Here is a 23745-nt window from a genome sequence, read left to right as displayed (position 1 = left end):
CAAAAAGAAACATCCCAGAGTACACTGGTTCTCAGGAGTGCTACAGCTGACTTTGGCGAGAGGCGGGGTACACCCTAAACTGGTCGCCAGCCAAAAGCAAGACACATACAGATAAGACAAACAACCATTCACAATCACACCTATGAACACTTTCAAGTCCCCAATTAAGCTTACATGCAGGTTTTTGGGACTTTGTAGGAAGCCGCAGTGCCCAGAGAAAATTCCTACAGACGTTGAGCCGCTGCTCCTCCATATCGAGAGGAGCCAGATGAGGTGGTTCGGGCATCTGGTCAGGATGCCACCCGAACGCCTCCCTCGGGAGGTGTTTCGGGCACGTCCGACCGGTAGGAGGCCACGGGGAAGACCCAGGACACGTTGGGAAGACTATGTCTCCCGGCTGGCCTGGGAACGCCTCGGGATCCCCCGGGAGGAGCTGGACGAAGTGGCTGGGGAGAGGAAAGTCTGGGCTTCCCTGCTTAGGCTGCTGCCCCCGCGACCCGACCTCGGATAAGCGGAAGAAGATGGATGGATGGATGGACGTTGAGAACATGCAAACTCCACACAGAGATGCCCAGGCACAGACTCAGACCATTGATCTCTTGGCTATGTGAGGCCAACATATTAACCACTAGGCCACTGCACAGCCAGGTATCCTTTCTATATCCTCCAGAAAACCAATGTCATCCACAGCAGACATTAGATTTTGGTCGGTATACCCACATTTTGGAAAAATAACATTCATATTATGCAAAACCTAAACTTGTGTCACAATGTACTGAACTGGGCTTTTACTTGGTTTGGTTTGCTGTCATTGTTTTTTTTACATTCTATTTGGACAACATGATCACAATCCTTTTCTATTTATTCTATTGTATTTATAATCTATTCCTTTTATCGAAGCTATTATATAGCCTCCTATATTTATATTCTATTTGATTTAAATTAGTATGTACATACTGATGTTCTTTTGGTAATCAATGGGCTAAACCTAGGACTTCAGGTAGTAAATTCCGTGCCGCCTCATGTGACAGTAAGGGTCCTTGAATAAATGCCCACTGCAGAGGACGCTGGATCTCATGAGCGGTTATTAGAAAATGAGTCATATTTGGTACTATAAGGATCAGAACCTTATTTGCTACCTTAAGGTATGTAATGTAATAATGCTCTGAGAAAGATCAGTCAGAAAAGAAGACAGCTTCCTGTAAAAAGGCCTTGTAGTTTGGGTGGATTACCATCCAGCGTGCAGCAGCCGTCTGGCGCAGGGCCCTGCAGGTAGGGAAGCGGGGGGCTGTTGTTGTCCTCGTCCTCCTCCTCTTCCTGCTCCTCCTGGTCGTTGGAAGAGTGGCTGTTCAGGAGCTCGTGGCCGGGCAGCTCGCCACTTTGGAGTTCAGCTTTTGGCTTCACCTCTGGTAGAAGATTAGAGATGGTGTCAGATTGTTGACAGCCTTCTAGCCTTCTAGCCTTTGTCCTGTGAGAGCATGTAACTTAAATGACATCCTCCAACTTTCCTACAGCACTCCACTGACCCTCCATGTTGCCGGGATACGACTCCGGCTTCAGGTAGAGCTGCGTGAAGATGGGCTGTGGATCTCCGCTGCTGGAGCGCAGAGATGCCTCGATAGAATTGTGAAGAGCCTCTTCGAATCGAGCAGACTTCAGCTGCCCGGCGTATGAGTTTCCCATGATCTGAGGAGTAAAAGGTACATTTCTGAATTAAACTAGAAATGCATGACGACCACTTCCACATGATGGGCCAGGTTGATATCTATAGGTTCTTTCTGTTCATTGTGCTGCACCCCCTCTCCCTCAAGGAGGTCCACACTTGGACATCTGTCTGGCCTTGTGTGTGGGCTGAAGGTTGGTGGCATTCTCAACATGTGCTCCACTAAATATGCGTGTAAAATTTGGAACTCCCATTATTTACAAAAACGGGGGTAGCTCGGGCACCAGCTAAAACAAGACTAGAGCTGTGTCAAAAAATCTGCCTTAGAGTTTTATTACAGTAGTTCAAGTTCATTTTGTTAGTACAATATCCATCTATCCATCCATTTTCTACCGCTTATTCCCTTCGGGGTCGCGGGGGGTGCTGGAGCCTAGTTTAGCTACAATCGGGCTGAAGGCGGTGTACACTCTGGACAAGTCGCCACCTCATCGCAGGGCCAACACAGATAGACAGACAACATTCACACTCACATCCACACACTAGGGCCAATTTAGTGTTGCCAATCAACCTATCCCCTGGTACAATATGTAGAATATAATTTGTATTGTATGAACTGTTTCTAAAATATTTTCCTTCTACTGTAGCTAAATTGATAATACAGTCATTTCTCGTTTATAGCTGTTAATTGGTTCCGCGTCCGAATGAATTTCCGCAAAGTGGAATTAAATATTTTCATAGCCAGAGCATAAAAATCCTTGTTTATGACATTCCAAATACATTCTTTAATATTATGAAAGCCCCTTAGATGTAAAAATACATCCATATTGTCACATATACACACATTTAATCCAATATAGTAATGTGGCCTGAGACTGAGCCAATCAGTGGTCACGATACTGAACAGCTCGCTCTAAATAATTTTGTCTCATCTGGAGTCCAATACTGCTGTCTGTCCTGTTGATATTTTTTAATTCATTCAGCCATAGTTTATGCTTAAAAATGCTTAATTTAGTCCAAAAAATTTATAAAATGCTTTAAGAAAATCTGCTATGGAGTGAAGCAGCATACTTTGAAGTGCGATGTGGTGAGGGATGACTATTGATTTTTGATAAAGTATAACCAATAGCCTTGTGTATCATAATCTAATTTCAGTTGATTTCATGCCAAATATATAAATATATGTTTTAAACAGTTGTATTTTTAAAATATTTTCATGATTATTCATCATATCCTCTTTATCATTTGCTAACTAAATTGAGTATTTTTTTTAAATATAGTGTAACAGATGAAAGTCCATAATTATTATAATTTGTTTAATACGTGCAAAAAATGTAACTGTCACATGCTAGCAGCACCAGTTTTACAATCAATCAATCAATCAATCATAGTGTATTTATATAGCGCTTAATCACAAATGCCTCAAAGGGCTGCACAAACCACGACATCCTCGGCTCTGATCCCACATCCGGGAAATAAAAAACTTAACCCAATGGGAACAATAAGGGGAGATCATTACAATACATTTTTAAAATTTTGTTTTTCTTATATTATTTTAATAAAAACATTTTATTGATTTATGAGAGATATTAGCTGAATGCGTCACACACAGATTAGATTACAACATCTGATTGGTAAGGAGTTGCTTTATGTGTAACACTCAGCCAATCATCAACTACTGTATGGAAGAGATTCATATGGTCTCATTCCTGGGTGTATCTCGCGTGAGAAGAAGAGGCGATGGGGGTTAATCATTTTGCAATGCAGTCTGCTGAAAATGACGGAAAGCGGCCCCTCTGCATAGACACTGACGCTGTGGTCAAAGTTGGAATTGCCATAAAAAATATTTTGAGTTTTTCAACACTCTACTGACGTTTGACGGCTAAAGTGAATAGCGCACCCCCCAATTTGTCATGTTTCTTGGGGCCATCTTAATCCCCTTCCTATACTGTAGTAGCGAGTAGTTAAGGCCACACAGATATTTAACATTTTTGACAAGCCCCTCTGCCCCACGCCTGGACAGGTTTCTCTGCGTTTACCTAAGAGCCAACCTGGGGAGGAATCTAGGCAGGCCAGACAAAAGACAAGATTAACAGTGGCTGATTGTGCTGTCAGAGAGATAAGCAGCTTAACAGAACCACACTACAGTATTTAACTGATGCAGGAAGGTGACTGCACGGTGAGACAAAGACAGATGGGCTAAAAAGGTAGAAAATTAAGGCCTGAGGGTGTTTTTAAGCAGCCACTGCCTGTTCAATTGTCAAGTCAAAAAAGGGCTCCGGAGGCTTGTTTGGCCCCAGCTGACCCTCAAGCCTCAGTGGACAGATTTGTCATTAACCTCCGTGAATGCGCACAGCGACCTTTCATCACCTGCGTGGCTTAAAACAAAGCGTCACTGCGGCAGAGACCGTGCCAACGGATGTTTTAGAGGTGTCGTTCGGCCGCCAGCTGAGGCGATCTGCGCTTGATGGATCACGCGTTTTTAGTAGCGAGGTACTTCAAAGACGGTGGAAGACACAAAAAAGGTGGGGTGTTGGATGTCAGCCAATCAGAGGAGCAGTCAAGGTCGTTTTCTTGCTTCTGGGTGGCGGCGACAGATTGCGTGAATGTGACCCCGCGGTCAAAGCAGGACTGTTAAGTCACAGAGAGGAGCCGCACTTTCAGGATCTCTCCAACCAGCAGTAGGTGCAAGTATTACCAGGTCAGCTGCTTTCCAGCCGAAGGGAAGTAGATAATATGCCAATATACAGCAACGTTTGGCGCAGGACCATTAGAAGCAGGAAAATAACTTAACTGGGAACGCTGCGGTACTTTACAAACAGAGGAGTAAAAGGTCGGTGAAGTAAAGTTCCAAAGACAAAGGCAAGGTTAGCTCACCACTACAGTCATTGTTGTTGGTAAATACTGCAGTATTGCTACACCTACAGTGTACCACAGTCATGTATACTGAGTGCAAAGTTAGCACATTCATTTAAAAAGTTAAAGTACCCATGATTGTCACACACACACTAAGTGTGGCGAAATTATTCTCTGCATTTGATCCATGACCCTTGATCACCCCCTGGGAGGTGAGGGGAGCAGTGAGCAGCAGCGGTGGCTGCGCCCGGGAATCATTTTTGGTGATTTAACCCCCAATTCCAACCATTGATGCTGAGTGCCAAGCAGGGAGGTAATGGGTCCCATTTTTATAGTCTTTGGTATGACTCGGTCGGGGATTGAACTCATGACCTACCGATCACATCTACCGTATTTTTCGGATTATACGTCGCACCGGCTGAAAATGCATAATAAAGAAGGAAAAAAACATATATACGTCGCACTCGAGTATAAGTCGCATTTTTGGGGGAAATTTATTTGATAAAATCCAACACCAAGAATAGACATTTGAAAGGCAATTTAAAATAAATAAAGAATAGTGAACAACAGGCTGAATAAGTGTACGCCATATGACGCATAAATAACCAACTGAGAACGTGCCTGGTATGTTAACGTAACATATTATGGTAAGAGTCATTCAAATAACTTTAACATATAGAACATGCTATAAGTTTACCAATCTGTCACTACTGATCACTAAATCGGATGAAATCTTCTTCCTCGTTGCCGCTCCTGGTATGCGCCGCTAGCGTCCTTTCTTTCTGCTGCTCGATCGCCGTTTCCTGCTGCATATTTCACCATGCCCAGTTTGTAATCTGCAGTATATGATTTCCTTTTCGGTGCCATTTTTGTTCAGCCCTTCTCAGTTTTTATAAGTTACCGCCAATGTAGAAATGATCCATTTTAATAGCTAAGGCAGTAGCATATAGCATATAGCAGTTAGCATCCCATGACCAACAATGCACTTCTGCCATACCCCTCCCCCGCCGAATTCTTATTGGTTGATGTGTGTGTGACGATTGCTGACATTTTGCTTCGTCTCTTCCGTGAATTAGATGAATAATATTATTTGATATTTTACGGTAATGTGTTAATAATTTCACACATAAATCGCTCCGGAGTATATGTCGCACCCACGGCCAAACTATGAAAAAAACTGCAATTTATAATCCGAAAAATACGGTACATCAGTGATTCTCAAACTGTGGTACGCGGGCTCCATCCAGTTGTACGCCAAATAATCAATTAAAGTACAGTTTTTTTTATTTCGGCTATATTTGAACATCGTATTACTGTTCAAACTTTGTGTAATGTTACAGTGGCCACAAATATTAAACATGCTTGTTAAATAAAACCTCTGCCTTGTTTTTAATGAATACTTAGGCCCACTACCGCTACTGTATTTTAACGGTGGTATCTGGAGAGCAAAGTTTTTTCGAAAGTGGTATTTGGTGACAAAATGTTTGAGAACCACTGCATTCATTGTAAAGTTAAAAGTTAAAGTACCAATGATTGTCACACACACACTAGGTGTAGTGAAATGATCCTCTGCATTTGACACATCAACTTGATCACCCCCTGGGAGGTGAGGGGAGCAGTGAGCAGCAGCGGTGGCCGCGCCGGGGAATCATTTTGGTGATTTAACCCCCAATTCCAACCCTTGATGCTGAGTGCCAAATAGGGAGGTAATGGGTCCCATTTTTATAGTCTTTGGTAGGACTCGGCCAGGGTTTGAACTCACAACCTACCGATCTCAGGGCGGACACTCTAACCACAAGGCCACTTAGCAGACATTACAATATACATACAATTAGTGATTAATCAAACGATACAGAAGCATTGATGCTCCATGAAACACAAGGATTGATGCTGTGTCCCTCGAAAGCTCGATTTTTGTGTCACTTTAAGAAAGAAAAAACACATGACTGATACAACTGCTGTGTCATTTCAATGTGAAGCGCCAAACTGTGTTTATCGGGAAGCGCTTCTTTCAGCTCGCAAGTGACTCCTTGTACTAAAAGAAGTTGGAGGACTCTGTTTTCGTCAGCAATATCGATCTAAATCAGGGGTCCCCAAACTTTTTGACTCGGGGCCCCATTGAGTTAAAAAATTTTGGCCGGGTATATATATATATCCATCCATCCATCCATCCATCCATCCATCTTCTTCCGCTTATCCGAGGTCGGGTCGCGGGGGCAGCAGCTTAAGCAGGGAAGCCCAGACTTCCCTCTCCCCAGCCACTTCGTCCAGCTCCTCCCGGGGGATCCCGAGGCGTTCCCAGGCCAGCCGGGAGAGATAGTCTTCCCAGCGTGTCCTAGGTCTTCCCCGTGGCCTCCTACCGGTCGGACGTGCCCGAAACACCTTCCTAGGGAGGCGTTCGGGTGGCATCCTGACCAGATGCCCGAACCACCTCATCTGGCTCCTCTCGATGTGGAGGAGCAGCGGCTTTACTTTGAGCTCCCCCCGAATGACAGAGCTTCTCACCCTATCTCTAAGGGAGAGCCCCGCCACTCGGCGGAGGAAACTCATTTCGGCCGCTTGTACCCGTGATCTTGTCCTTTCGGTCATGACCCAAAGCTCATGACCATAGGTGAGGATGGGAACGTAGATCGACCGGTAAATCGAGAGCTTTGCCTTCCGGCTCAGCTCCTTCTTCACCACAACGGATCGATACAGCGTCCGCATTACTGAAGACGCCGCACCGATCCGCCTGTCGATCTCACGATCCACTCTTCCCCCACTCGTGAACAAGACTCCAAGGTACTTGAACTCCTCCACTTGGGGCAAGATCTCCTCCCCAACCCAGAGATGGCACTCCACCCTTTTCACGGGAGAGAACCATGGACTCGGACTTGGAGGTGCTGATTCCCATCCCAGTCGCTTCACACTCGGCTGTGATATATATATATATATATATATATATATATATATATATATACTAATTTACTGCAAGAGTGCGCACTTAATGTCACGTTATAAATGGAAAAATGCGCTTTTAGACAATGTGATTTGCCTGAGCGGCTAGGAGACACCAAGAGTAACAAGCGATAGAAAATGGATTAGAAAAGACAGATTAAAAAATTATAATAATTTAAAACTATTTTTGTAATACTATTATTATATTTTTAACTTGGGACTTCCCGCGGGCCGTAGTTTGGGGACCCCTGATCTAAATGTAACTAAGTAAACAATAATTATGAAGTCGAGGATCGTTTTGATCTTATAGCTTCAAATAAGGTGTATGTTATTTTTCCTGTTTACCATTTGGCTTATTGACCAGAGTTGTACTTTTCATATTTCTTTTCGGGAGCTATTCGTTTAGTGAGTTTTTTAATCATGACGGATGACAATTATGAAACAGCAACTGAGTATTAGTGCAGTGTCAATACAGCTAGTGGGTGTGCAATACACTCACTGGGGCATCATTTACCAAATCGCTACATACAATGCAGAGTGGTGGAAAGTGAATGGAGTGAGATTCCCCGATTTAGTGAAATTACCCCATCATTATATTTGCATCGTTCATTGGAAATACGTATAATACTGTCTGTGTTTTTTTAGTTACTTTTAATATGTAAGTAGTTATAGTTACTTTCCCCCAAACATAGTTGAATTAGTAATGGAATTAACTAAATTGTAATGTAAAGTAATTAGTTAACTGGGAAAGTATTACTTTTGTGAAAAACATGTAAAGGATTTCCGATGTGAAGTGACACGTGACATTGAAATGTTTCATGAGATTACGGGCTGACAGCTTGCAGTCCTTCACCAACATGCAAGGGGGCAGTGTTTTCTTGAGCGTGGGACACCACAAATCTGGTGGACTAGCGATTTAACTTCCTGTGTAGTAGTAGAGTAGTGAACAATGGTGACCAGTGCATAATAACATGACTTGTGACGTTGGAAAGTCAATGCGTGTGGTTCCTCAGGCTGGAAAAGTTAGCGTGTGAATATGCATGCATCTGCTCATATTCTGTAAGTCCAGGGTGTGTTTTCGCTCGCTGGACTGACCAAACATATTGACACGCTCATATAACAAGAATCAGTCGGTTGGACTTTATTTTCTTTAAAGTCGGTTGAGCTCGGCGCCTCAGGCTTTATTGCTTTTGTTTGAACAAGGCGTTGAGGGTTTCCCAAGACAATTTGTTGTCATATAATGTCTTGTTGCCTTTAAAACAAATGTGTTCATATGGCCGTTCATCCTTCAAATCCATCGCGGTCACTGTAGGAACAAGGCGACTCACCTGGTCAGATTCTTGGCAGGTGTGAATGGACTTTTTTCTCCTGCGCTACATGCTGAGTCGCCGCCGCTCAGCTCTTCAGTGAAGACATCTCGCTCTGAGCGCCGACACCTGGGGGGGAGAGACACACACAATAAATACACTAAAACAGTGCTTATCAAACTTTTTTCACCAAGTACCACCTCAGAAAAAACGTTGCTCTCCAAGTACCACCACAATGACCAACATTAAATACTCTAGTGTAGTAGGCCTTTATTTAATAGGTATATTTAATATTTTTGGCCACCGTAACATTACACACAGTTTGAAGAGAATATAAGAAAATAAAACACTACTTTAATCAAGTGAAATTTTGGATGGAGCCTGCGTACCACATTTTGAGAATCACTGCTCTAAAACAAGGGAGGGACAACATTTTACAATGCCAGCTACTGCATAATTAAACCACTGCACTTAACATATTGTTAGTGTCATTATTGTATTTTTAAAACTGATTGTGCGCCTCATTCAAGATGATTTGCCGGTATTTTGGTTGTCCAAAGAACATTGGGCCCCATTCAGCAATAAGTTCCTAACTTTTCTTCTTACCGTATTTTTCGTATTATAAGTCGCAGTTTTTTTCATAGTTTGGCCGGGGGTGTGACATATACTCCGGAGCGATTTATGTGTGAAATTATTAACACATTACCGTAAAATATCAAATAATATTATTTATCTCATTTGCAAAAGAGACGCAGCAAATGTCAGCAATCGTCACACACACGTCAACCAATAAGAATTCGGCGGGGGCGGGTCATGGCAGAAGTGCATTGTGGGTCATGGCAGAAGTGCATTGTGGGTCATGGGATGCTACATGCTACTATGTCCGTAGCTATTAAAATGGCTCATTTCAACATTGGCGGTAACTTATAAAAACTGAGAAGGTCTGAACAAAAATGGCACCGAAAAGGAAATCATATACTGCAGATTACAAGCTGGACGTAGTGAAATATGCAGCAGAAAACGGCGATCGAGCAGCAGAAAGAAAGAAAGCGGCGCATACCAGGAGCGACAACGAGGAAGAAGATTTCATGGGATTTAGCGATCAGGAGTGACAGATTGTTTGGTAAACGTATAGCATGTTCTATATGTTATAGTTATTTGAATGACTCTTACCATAATATGTTACGTTAACATACCAGGCACGACGTTCTCAGTTGGTTATTTATGCATCATATAACGTACACTTATTCAGCCTGTTGTTCACTATTCTTTATTTATTTTAAATTACCTTTAAAATGTCTATTCTTGGTGTTGGATTTTATCAAATAAATTTCCCCCAAAAATGCAATTTATACTTGAGTGCGACGAATATATGTTTTTTTCCTTCTTTATTATGCATTTTCGGCCGGTGCGATTTATACTCCGGAGCGATTTATAATCCCAAAAATACGGTATCTTTCTTCCTAAGTGATTTCCTAAGAGGAGTCTATTCAAATTCATGACGTGTTCTTAAACGCTCAAATTGTTCCCACCTGCTGTTCTTAAATTGCTGAATGCCAAATGGTTAGCGCGTGCGTGTCTATCATAATTTGCATATAAACACGCCCTTATTTCCCCAATATGCATATGTGAACACCCTTAATTCCGTAATTTGCATAGGTAAATTACCCATATAAGGGCACAATTCGGGCGCAAAAGCCGAACATCAGACACACGAAGAAAACACAAACAGATTACAGAAGAGAAATTCCTATTATCCCGCGGGGAAAATACATAATGTCAAAACGTAAGTTTAAGAAAGGGGGGGCTGCTGAGGTAGCCCCGAAGCGGTCAAATAAATATTTGTCACTTTGGGCAAAACATGGTCGTGAAATATGCGCTCCCTCCCAAGGGCACGATCTGCGGCATCTTGCAGTAGCAGCAAGAGTGTGTGTGTGTGTGTGTGTGTGTGTGTGTGTGTGTGTATTTTGAAATGTCTATATGTTGCTCATTTTGCTCTAAGTCTGTCTATCTATCTATCTATCTATCCATCTATCTATGATATTAATTTAACATTAAATAATAGAAGTAAGGGAACTTGTCACACTTAAGAACAAATAGGCCACCCTAAGAGTGCTTTAGAGCACTCATAGATTTTGTTCTTACCTACGAACAAATCCCAGCTAAGAAAACATTGGTGAATACAAAAATCTCCTTAAAAACTTTGTAAGTGGGCCTAAGAACAAAATGTGTTCCTAAGAATGGTTGCTGAATGGGGCCCAATGAGTGTGTGCACTTGCGAACACCTCAGCCATGACTTTTGTACTCGAGAAGTTAAAGAGATGCTATGTGATACACCGCCCCCCCCACCCGGCCCTCAGGGCTAAACACTATAGGATGTTTTAGTTTGTGTGGCTACACACAATCACCTTATTGCGCTACTTTGACCCCTTGACTGAGTATTGTTTAACCACTCAGACGCTGATATAACACAAAGCAAAGTTCCCCACTCGCCGACTGTCACAATCGACCCCGTCATCATTGGTGACTGTGCACTCCAAGCGGGGGTCCAAGTCCTGCAAACAGCCAGTGTACATAAGCCACTTTCGCATGTTCGCCCAGCACACTGGAGCTGGCGTTGTGAATGATTAGCCCGCTTGATACAGCCAATCAAAGGCGGGGAGTTAAAAACAAGTCCACGTGTCAGGCAGGAAACTCCTCTGAGGCAGTCGATTGCTGACAAAAGACGAAAGGAGCCCGGATTTTTGTCCTCGCTCGATCCCGCGGCCAATAAATGCAAGTTCAAGCAAGGACAGAATGTCACGGCCCTTAGAGGGCAGAGTCTGGAAGCATTCTGGAAATTGACCAGGAGATGTCTCAGAAAGATGAGCAAGCCATACAATCTAAAGCGCCAATACCAGCCGTGCCCTAAGGCGCTTCAAGATGTCCAGTTTTTCCAGTAATGACATTATGATGAACCACAACAGCATTGCTGAAACAACTGACCCACTAACAGCCTGTGTATATAATAGTCTCCATTTCAGGTCACTTTGTATCTCTATAGTGCCAGCTTCCCCTTTACAGTTGATTTTGAGTTTGATTTTCATTCATACAAAGTGTTTTTTTCCCCTTTCTGTCTTTATACTTTTAATTACATGCAGGCAATAACACACTATTTTCCTTTAAGATCAATGTAAGCATGATTTTATATTTAATTGTTGTAGTTCATTAGAAATGTAGGTGTTTTATATTTAAAAACACAAGGACAGGATAGAAAAAACAGCTAATTAATGAGTTTTTCCAAAACCTTGTTTGCATACAGTTGTTTAATCCATCAAGTATGAGTAATTACCATCTATCGAATCATAATATTAATAATAGTAATAATAATAATAGCAGTGATAATAATAATAATTTATATTTATTTGTGATACTCCTAGCATTGAATGAAAACAAACACATTACATGATTAATAACAAAATAAAAAAACCTGATATAATTAATACAAAAAGAAAAAACAACATTAATGTATTACATTAAAACATGTAGTTGTGATAAACCTGGCACTGAAATACTGAAACAAAAACAAATAGTAAATAAATAATGAAATAATGAAAATAATATATATTAATGACAAAGAACATTTGCATAAATATAATACATTAAAGTATGTATTAGTGATAAGCCTGGCATTGAAATAATGTAAATAAATAAATATTATTGATTTTAAAAATGTATTCTAGTAAATTTAAATAAAGCATGCTGGTCAGTTTGCTCATTTTAACTGGGGTTTGTTTCTCATTTCAAAAATCTAAAAGTCTGATCCAAAATCTGTAATGCTGAATCAAGCAAAAAAAAAAAAAGAACAGAAGGAAGAGCTAATAAGTGAATAAAAGAACTATCATTCTTTTCCTTATTTGGCAAGCAGTCCTTTTTTGTTTCTCCGTGTAATTACATTAGAGAAGAGGCAGAGAGGCTAAATTCAATTCATTTGCAGCCTGGCTAAGCATTCAAACTAGCACCTCCTTTACTTATTTTCCAGAAATATAAGATAGAAATATTTTTGAACAGGTATGTCAGGTGGCTTTTGCTGCAGTTCAACTTGCATTTATATTAAATAAAAAAAGAGATAAGCATCAGGAGTGCTTCTCGGTTCATTGTTATGTGAAATGCAGGAAAGAGCGGCTCTTAACATCCGAAAAGACGCGAGACAAAAAGGGGGTTGGGAGGTATGCAAAAACCAGGACAAACATCTCTCCACATTCTGTAAATGAGGTGCTAAAAGCCTCTCTCATTAACGCTGCAGCAAGTTAATACTAATGCCACATGAAACACTGCTTCTTCTCTACCTTCCATGACTTCCTCCAACTTCTTCAAAATCCCCAAATGAGGTAAATCCCAAAGTGTCCTCAAAGGTTAGTCCATGTTAGGGAGTAAAATCCTTGGTATAGCTGCATGCAGCATGTGTTGCTGCTGCTGTGTGTCCACTCACCTCAGTCATCTCTCTCTCTCTCTCACACACACACAGCCACTAACGTACACACACACACACACACACACGCAGTCACAGTCAGGCAGGCTGGCAATGGGAATCATCCGATAGCCTCCTCCTCTTCCTCTCTCACTCTCTCTCTTTTGCTTGCATGCAAACAAACACATGGACCCTCCCCCGTCCTTCTATCTCCCACCCTCAATGCCCTCCTCTGTCCTGTGCCATTTGCCAAGGAAGAGGAGGAGGAGAATCCACCGGGGTCTCATTCATCTCGGCCTGATGACCCCCTGTGGTGACAGATGCTCCGCGGAGGGAGGGCAGCACGGATAGAGAGATATAGGGAGGAGAAAGAATGGGGGCCCCCGTCATGGCGGCGGTCTGCCACGCGTGACCCCCTGCACGCCGTGACATCCAGCGTGGGCGACTGTGGTTTTTTGAATTTTCTCCTCAAGAGCTGGAGGGGAGGAGGTTGACTTTGAATCGATTAAACCTCCCTTCTTTTATTGGGGTGCAAGGGGCAATTGAGTGGCAAGAGAATCCAGCAGCAGCTAGAATGTCAGGTCAGATGCAGCATATTGTCATCGTGGCCTTGCCCGGGATTGACCCTTAAATTGGGGGGTGGAGGGCTTTTTACTCCTGCTATAAATACCATGCAGGGACTCATCTGGCCAAAATAAATAAACGGGGGGGGGGGGGGGGGGGGGGGGGGGGCATGCAGCAACAGGCAGCTGTGGCTTTAGGGAAATTGACATGATGTTGCAGGGATTTACAGGAAATAGTCCACACTCCACACTAAGGTTGCCCCGATACAGATATTTTGGTACCGGTACCAAAATGTATTTCCATACTTTGCAATAGTTTTTAAAATAAAAGGGACTACAAAAATTTAATTATTTATTATTATTATAGCTTCATTCACTAACGGTGTTACAAAAAAGATCAATTAGAATAATAGATCATGTTGGATATAGAGAACATACAAACCCTTTGTTTATTAAATCACAATTATTGAAATTCAACGATTTGGTGCATTTGCAGACAGCTAAAATAATGTAGAAAGCAAACTATAACCTGCTACCCAAGAATGTACAACAATTCTTCTCAACAAAAGAGGAGAAATATAACCTTAAAGGAAAATTTAATTTAAAACATTTGTATGCTCGTACAACACTTAAAACCTTTAATATATCAGTATGTGGAATGAAATTATGGAATGGATTAAGCAAAGAAATCAAACAAAGCACAAATATGATTCAGTTTAAGAGACTGTTCAAACTACAAGTGTTCACAAAGTACACAGAACAAGAATTATGATGAACATCTTGAATCCTTTTTTTCTCCCTTTTTTTATTGAGACAAAGGTTATTTATGTATTTAATATTTGTATGCATACGATGGTATATTATTTATTGTTCACTGTTCTGTTACAGAGAACAAGGAAATTGGTTAAAATTGCTATGGTATGAAAAGGGGTAGGATTAAATACGCTCTGCTTCTTCCTACTCCTTTTCGGACGTGCTGTAATGAAACAACTGGAATTGTGTGATGCACTACAGCATGGGTGTCAAACTCTGGCCCGCGGGCCAAATTTGGACCGCCGTGTAATTTCACTTGGCCCTTGAGGCGATATCAAATTAACACTAGAGCTGGCCCGCTGATTATATTCAGCGGCGGTGCCGCGGTAACACCGCATTCACCACTAATTCTCATACTTGCCAACCCTCCCGGGAGACTCCCAAATTTCAGTGCCCCACGCAAAAATCGTTACGTCCGCTTTTCACCCAGTCCAGCGAATGCTGGCCCAGTCACATAACATGTGCGACATCTGCACGCACACACACGTGAATGCAAAGCATACTTGGCCAACAGCGATACAGGTTACACTGACGGTGCCCGTATAAATAACTTTAACACTGTTAGAAATATGCGCCACACTGTGAATCCACACCAAACAAGAATGACAAACACATTTTGGGAGAACACCCCCGCCCCCTCAACTCCGCCCGCCTCAACCGACGCAGGGGGGGGGGATAGCGGGGCGTATATTGCAGCCCGGAAGAGTTAGGGCTGCATGGGATTCTGGGTATTTGTTCTGTTGTGTTTATGTTGTGTTACTGTGCGGATGTTCTCCCAAAATGTGTTTATCATTCTTGTTTGGTGTGGATTCACAGTGTGGAGCATATTTCTAACAGTCTTAAAGTTATTTATACGGCCACACTCAGTGTGACCTGTATGGCTGTTGACCAAGTATGCTTGCATTCACTTGTGTATGTGAAAAGCCGTAGATATTATGTGACTGGGCCGGCACGCAAAGGAAGTGCCTTTAAGGTTTATTGGCGCTCTGAACTTCTCCCTATGTCCGTGTACACAGCGGCGTTTTAAAAAGTCATACATTTTACTTTATGAAACCAATACCGATAATTTTGAAACCGATACCGATAATTTCCGATATTACATTTTAAAGCATTTATCAGCCGATAATATCGGACTACCGATATTATCGGCCGATAAATGCTTTAAAATGTAATATTATCGGACATCCATAATTAGAAGTATTCTTTATTCCCGTAAATTAAAGAAAATTAGGCTGACATTGAACAGTTGTTCTGTGAAGTTTCAGGAAGTATAAAGTGGTTTCCTAAAATGTGTAAAAGCGACAGATTGGGATCGTGGGGTGACTGGAGCATATCTTATTTAAAAAATAATAACTTGGTTAAAAGATTTCAGTGTGTGTATATGAGTACTTTTTGAGCGCATTCAACAATACTGCAATAATAACGATAACTGATCATTTTGGTCACAGTAAATGCGATATGAAATTTTCATATGGCATTTGCATACGTAGTACAGTTGTATATCGGTTTTCATTATTTCGTTCCAAAATGTTTGGTGAAGACCAAATTGTATGAAAACTAAAGCAATTTTCCTCCAAAACAAATAATATAAATCCAATTAATTAAGTTCCAGAGACCCAATCACAAAACATATTTTATAGAGAATGATTATAGTTTAACATGCAGAAAACAATATCAAACACATATGAATGATGGATGAATAAACATTTGACATACATTTTTACCGTTATGAGACTCTTAAGTATTGGATTATATCGGCGTGCATCTAAAATCTCAGATAAAAGTACTTCGACACAAACAGTCCTGTAGCATGTTTACTTTTGCAAAGCTGGGAGAGCCAGTTAACATCTAAATGTCTTTCAATAATTTTGCAGTCTTAAACACCACATTTGTCAATATAAACAAGTATCAAATAATAATAGTTGCATATCACTTACACATACAACGTTTCAAAGGCAGAAGCGTATTAGAAAGTATCCAGTTGCAATCTTCATGAGCGTAACTTAATGAATTATTGTGGCCACTAGGTGTCACCAACAACTATATGTCACTCCATTTCAACATAATTAAGGACAGCGTAAGTCCATTCGAGACGGTTAATAATGAATAGGTTAGTGATTGTCGTACTTACAATTGTTCTCTTTTTGACTAATTTCACTTTCCACTCTCAAATTAATACAAATATGTATGATTTGTGCTGATATTGTATTCGATCAGCACAAACATCTGCAAATACTGAATGCTACAATATCAATATCGTATTGGAAGTGAAAAAGTTGTACCGGGACACCCCTAACACGAACGCCACCTTCATACTTTTCACGGAGTCCTTTATTGAGTTCAATAGTGTTTCTCACCTTCTTTATCAAAGTGTTGGCGCCAGCAACTTTCTTTGGGCTCATGATGGATTATTTTGCAGTGGTACTCAATTTTAAAAAAAAGCCCAGAGACAGTCACTAATGTTTGTTGGGCCACTCAATTTTGCGGAATTATAGGCTGCAAACTGATTTTTTTGTTTCATGCAATATTGTCCATTTGAGTGGGCTCTTTGGTCATACTGAACCTGATGAAAAATGAAGCGTTCCACAACCAAAGTACTCCTGTATAGGTAATGTCTTCAAATGTCTTTATTTTCTCTTTTCAAACAATGATGTGGCATTGTTGCAGATTCCAAAACCAGTGAGATTGGCCGATACCAGTATTGACTATAACAGTTTCAATGAATTAATGGTGAGTGCTATTACATTTAAACTACTTTCTTATTTTATGTTATGACCTACAATTGTTTGAGCTAAAGAAAGTACTAGAACACAAACATAGTACACAATAACTAAACCAAACAAAAGCAAAAACTACTATTTACTACTTATTTAAATCATTTTATTTTACCCTCAAAGTCTTCCTGTGTCCAGGGAATTATTCCCTGAGTTTGTAAATACTAACAAAAACAACAAAACATGATTTTGTGAGAATAAAAATATCAAGCTCATCAGTCTAGTATTGATCATATATTGATACTACCCTTGGTATCGACACCACCAATTTATGGATCCATCCGATCTACAGTACAGGCCAAAGGTTTGGACACACCTTCTCATTCAAGGCGTTTTCTTTATTTTCATGACTTTTTACATTGTAGATTGTCACTTAAGGCATCAAAACTACGAATGAACACATGTGGAATTATGTACTTAACAAAAAAAGGTGAACTAACTGAAAACATGTTTTATATTCTAGTTTCTTCAAAATAGCCACCCTTTGCTCTGATTACTGCTTTGCACACTCTTGGCATTCTCTCGATGAGCTTCAAAAGGTAGTCGCCTGAAATGGTTTTCACTTCACAGGTGTGCCTTATCAGGGTTGATTAGTGGGATTTATTGCCTTATCAATGGGGTTGGGATCATCAGTTGTGTTGTGAATGAGAAGGTGTGTCCAAACTTTTGGACTGTACTGTACCTTTTATATGTTGTGTACTAACTGTGACAATGCTGACACACCAACAGTTGTTGTATTATCCTCTCTCTAGATTCTTATTCATCTTGTTAATTTTCATGTTGATATCTGCTTACTTTCTGCTGTAATGTGGTTACATCTACACCTCTTAAACTTTACTAATCACATATTTATTGGTGTTAAGTCTAGCCTAGAAGTTAGCTTACACATGCCTGCTCCTGTGTAACGGTATCCTCATTGTGTAACCTTGTCCTCCAGTGATAATACTTGAAACTGCAAGAAATGCAGTTCATTTGCCATAATGGATGTGATTATTATTAGCTCAACACTGTGGATGGAGACACTTAATTAACTGCTAGCCCGTCAGCTGGGAGACTAAAAATAAATATGTCAGCCAGAGAGGATCGATGTTTTTGATCGGCTTTGGAAGTCTTGCATTAATTGGCAATGGCAAATTGGGGATCACATACTTTTTCAGGAAAATTGGCCAATACTGATCGGTGGCTGATTGATGGGCACATCACTAATCCTATCGCAATCCTGCACTAGTTTAGACGCATTAAAAATGCAATGAGTTGCCATGGCCAAACATCCATTCATCCATTTTCTACCGCTTGTCCCTTTCGGGAATACTGTACTGTATAATTTTACCGGTGCTGAGTTTGTTCGCGATTTATTCCTTTAGAAAGAGGTTTTTTTTTGCCTCTGTCGCCAGAATGCTTGCTGATGTCCCCCAAAAGTGCCTTCTGTTTAGGGCTGGGCGATATGGCCTTTTAATAATATCTCGATATTTTCAGGCCATGTCACGATACACGATATATATCTCGATATTTTGCCTTAGCCTTGAATGAACACTTGATACATATAATAAATGATAAATGGGTTGTACTTGTATAGCGCTTTTCTACCTTCAAGGTACTCAAAGCGCTTTGACACTACTTCCACATTTACCCATTCACACACACATTCACACACTGATGGCGGGAGCTGCCATGCAAGGCGCTAACCAGCACCCATCAGGAGCAAGGGTGAAGTGTCTTGCTCAGGACACAACGGACATGACGAGGTTGGTACTAGGTGGCATTGAACCAGGGCCCCTCGGGTTGCGCACATAATCACACCAGTATGATGATTCTATGTGTCTACATTAAAACATTCTTGTTCATACTGCATTAATATATGCTCATTTTAAACTTTCATGCAGAGACGGAAATCACAACTAAGTCAATTTACCAAAACTGTATTTATTAAACAGTTATTAAGCAGTGGCACAAACATTCATGTAATTTCCGAAACAGAGAGTGCAAGATTGTCAGAGACATTTTAAAACAAGCTATTAGTGCATTACATATCAAAACAACACTAAATTAAAGTGCACTTTTTGTACAGAACAAACAAACTACAATAGTTTAAAACAAATAAAGTGCACTTTTGTGCATGTCAAACAAGATATTTCAAAAACTGTCAAATAAAAATGAGCTGCATAATAGGAAATCAAATTGTGTATGTCCTTCACTATGTGGTAGGTTACTGCGGACGTTATCTCCTTCTGTTGTTGACTATTTTTTTCATACGATGTTGATGTGGAAATGGAAGATGCCATTGCTTTGGCATTTTGTTGGTGTGGCACCCGCCGGAGATGTTGACATGCGGAGTTTCTAGCACTCTTCATTCTCTAGCGGGTGACTTTTCAAATGATGCTACAAATTAGTAGTGCTGCTACTTTTTGTAGCAACGCCTTTGCCGCATACTTGACATATTACGGTTGTCTGTTCAACATCTTCCCGCTTGAAGCCAAACCACCGCCAGACGATGAACCCCGTGCTGTTTTTCTTGGGAATTAATTCTTCCTCCATTTGTTACCAGATTGGCACCTTCTCTCTCTCGTATTACCACTCGCACCACTCCGCTAGCAACACCTGCCACTGCTAACGTTACCCATGCCGCTACCTCTCTGCTCGGCGAGAGCGTATGACGTTGCACGCGCGACAGTATGTGACGTATGTAAGAAGGTGCGCTTGTTTTATGTCTCTGTGAGAAGGAGAGACAAGAAAGAATGAGAAAAGCCTGAAATGAGAAAAGCCTGAAGTGTAATGCCCGCAGCTAAAAGCAACTGCGTGAGAACGTATACTCGAATACTCACGATATAGTCATTTTCTACATCGCACAGAGACAAACCCACGAAATATCGAGTATATTCGATATATCGCCCAGCCCTACTTCTGTTATAGATAAAATGAGATTCTAGAGAATGAACACTAAGACCTTTCTGTGTGTTCCCTTGTCCTCTAATGAGCCCCAAGTAAAGAATTTGTCGGGTAAACAGAAATTCAGTCACTTCATGCCAATATTTACCAAAGTCTTTACAGCTATTAGCAGACATGATTGAAAGGAAAGAGATGAATATAAATGGAATTGGATTAATAGACAACCTTTGCTAGATCCTGCTTGGCTGAGCTGTCGGCCTGCTGTTCCAGTTCATTACCACGGACAGCGTTGTTTTAATCAAGTTGTGTGCAGTTCATCTCACCTCCCCTCCAATAGTTATACGAGGGCAAAGTCAGTGTGACGGGACAGCTGTAAAGGCCCAAGTGGGCCAATTGCTGCCTCCATTAGGGCCTCAGCGAGCATGGGGGGCATTTTTACCCACAGTTGTCCAAACAGCGGGCTTGAGTTTGGCTGTGAAAAGTGTCTCCACAGTCGAGACTATGGAGGCCTTCAGGTGGAAAAAGAAAGGGGAAAAGCGTCCACAATCTGCAGCCATAACCAAGTTCAAGCGATGGGAAAAGAGCTGTCAAGTGTGATTTATATGCCAGTCCCTGACTTTGACATGCCACCCCCCATCCTAAATAGGCCATTTAAAGCGTAGATAATGACTAAGCCCGCCGTCAAAGGACGCCGCGGCAAAAAAACAAAAGAGTGTGGATTGAATGGCTTCCCGCCCCTAAAGCCATCCCTCAACACTGCATTGAGCTCCGACTTAAGTCCCCACAAAGGGGAAGTATCTCTGCCGCCACCTGTGGAATGATGAGTCACATGACATCCAGGGGACTGGGAGGAGTCTTCCTCTCTGGATTCCCATGGGAGCGCTGAGGTTGTGTTTTAGCTGACTCAGCAGCTGCCCAATACACAACATGCCTCTTTTGCCTTCATATTATAGTGTAGAATTGTATTAATTGTGCCTTTTGGGGACATCATGCTGCTCTTGTACCCTTGACACTTGACTTTAACACACAAAAGTGTTGGGTCAACCGACCATTACATCTACAACCACGTCTTTGTGTTCATTTATAAGGTCAAAGGTCACCATCTCGTTTTGAGTTAATTCCAGAGCTGGTTGGTGGGCTTCTTCCACGGCAAACTCATTCAAGCGTGTATTTATAGACCTTGCTTTGTGTAACGGGAGCAGAAAAGGGACACCACCCAGTTCTTGATTGACTAATTACTACACTGTAAACCCGAATAAGTAAGCAGAACTCAAAAAAAGTGAGGCAATCAGTTGCCACATATTCTTTGAGTTCATAAACTCAAATATTTGAGTATATCAGGTTGTAAATATTTGGAGTTTATGCTAAATGTACTTTTAAATTATAATTGAATTAAACTTACCAATTAAGCCAACTCAAAAATGTTCCTTCTCGTGTCTGCTGCCTGAAGAGGAAGTGCATGAAAATGCTACAAAATTAAAGCACTTCCTATGTGTGTGCGTGTGCGTGCATGTAATAATTTATATATACATACACACACACACACACACACACACACACACACACACACACACACAGAGTATATTAACAAAACAAATCTATAATGCGATGGATTCATTCTTAATTTGTTCTTTAATGATTTGTTCTTTTAAATTAACACAAAATTATGTTTAATCCACTGAGTTTTAAGTAACTGTGAGTTAATTATTTTAAGTAGTAGTTAAAAAATCTGCAAACAAGTTAATATTAATTACAAATAACAAGTTTAATAAACTTAAAAAGAAGGAAAATGTTACTCACACTCAACATTTTTAAGTAAGTAAAACTTTTAAACAACTTTTTAAGTTTACACTACTTCCATCCATCCATCCATTTTCTACCGCTTATTCCCTTTGGGGTCGCGGGGGGCGCTGGAGCCTATCTCAGCTACAATCGGGCGGAAGGCGGGGTACACCCTGGACAAGTCGCCACCTCATCGCAGGGCCAACACAGATAGACAGACAACATTCACACTCACATCCACACACTAGGGCCAATTTAGTGTTGCCAATCAACTTATCCCCAGGTGCATGTCTTTGAGCCCGGGAGGAAGCCGGAGTACCCGGAGGGAACCCACGCAGTCACGGGGAGAACATGCAAACTCCACACAGAAAGATCCAGAGCCCGGGATTGAACCCATGACTACTCAGGACCTTCGTATTGTGAGGCAGATGCACTAACCCCTCTCCCACCGTGAAGCCTTATTCTAATTAATTATTTTGAGCGTTCGGGTTTCTTGCTTTAGAAAGTGTGAACCATATATGATTCACACTTTCTAAAGCAAGGAATCACATTTTCTCATTCCACAATGGAATCATGTGATGTATCCCGGCTCAAAAAAATGTGAATAATACAAATAACAATAATGATAATGAAAGACAACTAAATGAAAGTGTTATATTTGAAGGGTGTTGTGATACAACTTTTTTTATTTCCAATATGATACGGATACTGGAGCCTTGGCTGATACTGATGTTGATCCGATACGATATCAGCACAGATCACACAGGCTTTTATTATTTTGTAGAGTGACTGTTAGAAAAAAGGCTTGATCAAGTGAAAATAGTCAGAGAACAATTGTAGGTATGTAAAACACCCGATTTATTATCAATAAACGGGAATGGATTTGGGACGTGGAAGATGGCGTGACTCGGTTGGTAGAGCGGCTGTCGCAGCAACTTGAGGGTTCCTGGTTCGATCCCCAGCTTCCGCCATCCTAGTTACGTCCATTGTGTCCTCGAGCAAGACACTTCACCCTTACTCCTGATGGGTCGTGGTTAGGGCCTTGCATGGCAGCACCCGCCATCAGTGTGTGAATAAATGGGTGAATGTTCAAATAGTGTCAAAGCACTTTGAGTACCTTGAAGGTAGAACAACGCTATCAAGTATTTACCATTTACTTGCTGTCTTTAAGTTGACATAGAGCGATACTTGTTTTTGTTGACACCTAGTGACCACAATTCATTAAGTAAGGCCCCGTTTACACTATCAACCTTATCTGTGTCCACACACAACAATACCACCGTTTAAGACCCCCGCAGCCCTCCGTCTGCCAGCGCAACGCGACCTAGTACGCATGCGCGGAAAATGCGCACGTCATAGTCACCTCCAGTGTTGCTTCGTGTGCAAGTTCTTAAATTAAATTATCTTAACAATATCCAGTGTTGTGGTATTTCAATAAACTAGAATCCAGTGTGCTGTGGGGCCCTATTGTAGTGAATCACACGTGAGCCATCATAAATTAATCACATTTTTATTCGACATGTAAACAATGTGATAAAGAACATTTTACATCAATCAAACTAGGGATCTAGATATCTGGTCAGGACACTCCTCACTCTTTTGCCTTCACCTTCATTGTCCATTCCTTTTTAGTGACTTTATATACTGTGGACCTATACGTTGAGTCCGCGACATACATAGCGGACAATAACTGATACAGTCTGCTTTGCCAGTCCAG

The 23745-nt window shown here is 41.2% G+C and overlaps 1 protein-coding gene across 5 annotated transcripts in view; it reads right to left on the bottom strand.

Moving 5' to 3' along the window:
- Positions 1 to 23745, bottom strand: part of greb1l (GREB1 like retinoic acid receptor coactivator) — a 126295-nt gene that overhangs the window by 39422 nt on the left and 63128 nt on the right. For 2 of the 5 annotated variants that reach the window (XM_061979268.2, XM_072915206.1), the window contains exons 1-4: positions 13089 to 13320; positions 8782 to 8889; positions 1527 to 1686; positions 1233 to 1406 (exon numbers count right to left, since the gene is read on the bottom strand). In XM_061979268.2, coding sequence (XP_061835252.2) covers positions 1233 to 1406; positions 1527 to 1683 — 331 coding nt within the window. In that variant the 5' untranslated portion in view covers positions 1684 to 1686; positions 8782 to 8889; positions 13089 to 13320. Of the gene's footprint in view, positions 1 to 1232; positions 1407 to 1526; positions 1687 to 8781; positions 8890 to 13088; positions 13321 to 23745 lie in introns of those variants that run through there. The other 3 variants (XM_061979272.2, XM_061979271.2, XM_061979270.2) reach the window with 3 other exon arrangements.

The sequence above is a fragment of the Nerophis lumbriciformis genome, linkage group LG19, assembly GCF_033978685.3.
Source record: "Nerophis lumbriciformis linkage group LG19, RoL_Nlum_v2.1, whole genome shotgun sequence".
Lineage (NCBI taxonomy): Eukaryota > Metazoa > Chordata > Actinopteri > Syngnathiformes > Syngnathidae > Nerophis > Nerophis lumbriciformis.
This window is presented reverse-complemented; position numbering and strand designations above follow the sequence as displayed.